At 61.1% G+C, this 393-nt stretch overlaps 1 protein-coding gene across 1 annotated transcript in view; it reads left to right on the top strand.

Annotated features, from left to right (window-relative positions):
• AHNAK2 (AHNAK nucleoprotein 2) overlaps nucleotides 1-393 on the top strand; it is a 13,360-nt gene that overhangs the window by 4,277 nt on the left and 8,690 nt on the right. Inside the window, exon 3 of the mRNA XM_011982923.1 lies at nucleotides 3-391. Coding sequence (XP_011838313.1) covers nucleotides 3-391 — 389 coding nt within the window. The remainder of the gene's footprint in view (nucleotides 1-2; nucleotides 392-393) is intronic.

Genomic DNA, 393 nt, shown 5'->3' with positions numbered 1-393 from the left:
CTGTCCCTGGCCGACAAGGACGTGACCGCGAAACACAGCAAGTTCAAAATGCCCAAGTTCAAGATGCCATCCTTCGGGGTGTCAGCCCCAGGCAAGTCCATTGAGGCCTCGGTGGACGTGTCTGTTCCAAAGGTGGAAGCCGACGTGAGCCTCTCCTCCATGCAGGGGGACCTCAAAACCACTGACCTCAGCATTCAGCCCTCTTCCGCCGACCTGGAGGTCCAGGCTGTCCAGGTGGACATGACGCTCCCGGAGGGCCACCTGCCCGAGGGAGCCGGCGTCAAAGGGCGCCTGTCCAAGGTGGAGATGCCCAGTTTCAAGATGCCCAAAGTGGACGTCAAGGGCCCCCAGGTGCATATCAAGGGTCCCAAGCTGGACCTGAAAGGCCCCAAG

This window comes from Mandrillus leucophaeus, unplaced genomic scaffold (assembly GCF_000951045.1).
Source record: "Mandrillus leucophaeus isolate KB7577 unplaced genomic scaffold, Mleu.le_1.0 Scaffold244, whole genome shotgun sequence".
NCBI lineage: Eukaryota > Metazoa > Chordata > Mammalia > Primates > Cercopithecidae > Mandrillus > Mandrillus leucophaeus.
This window is presented reverse-complemented; position numbering and strand designations above follow the sequence as displayed.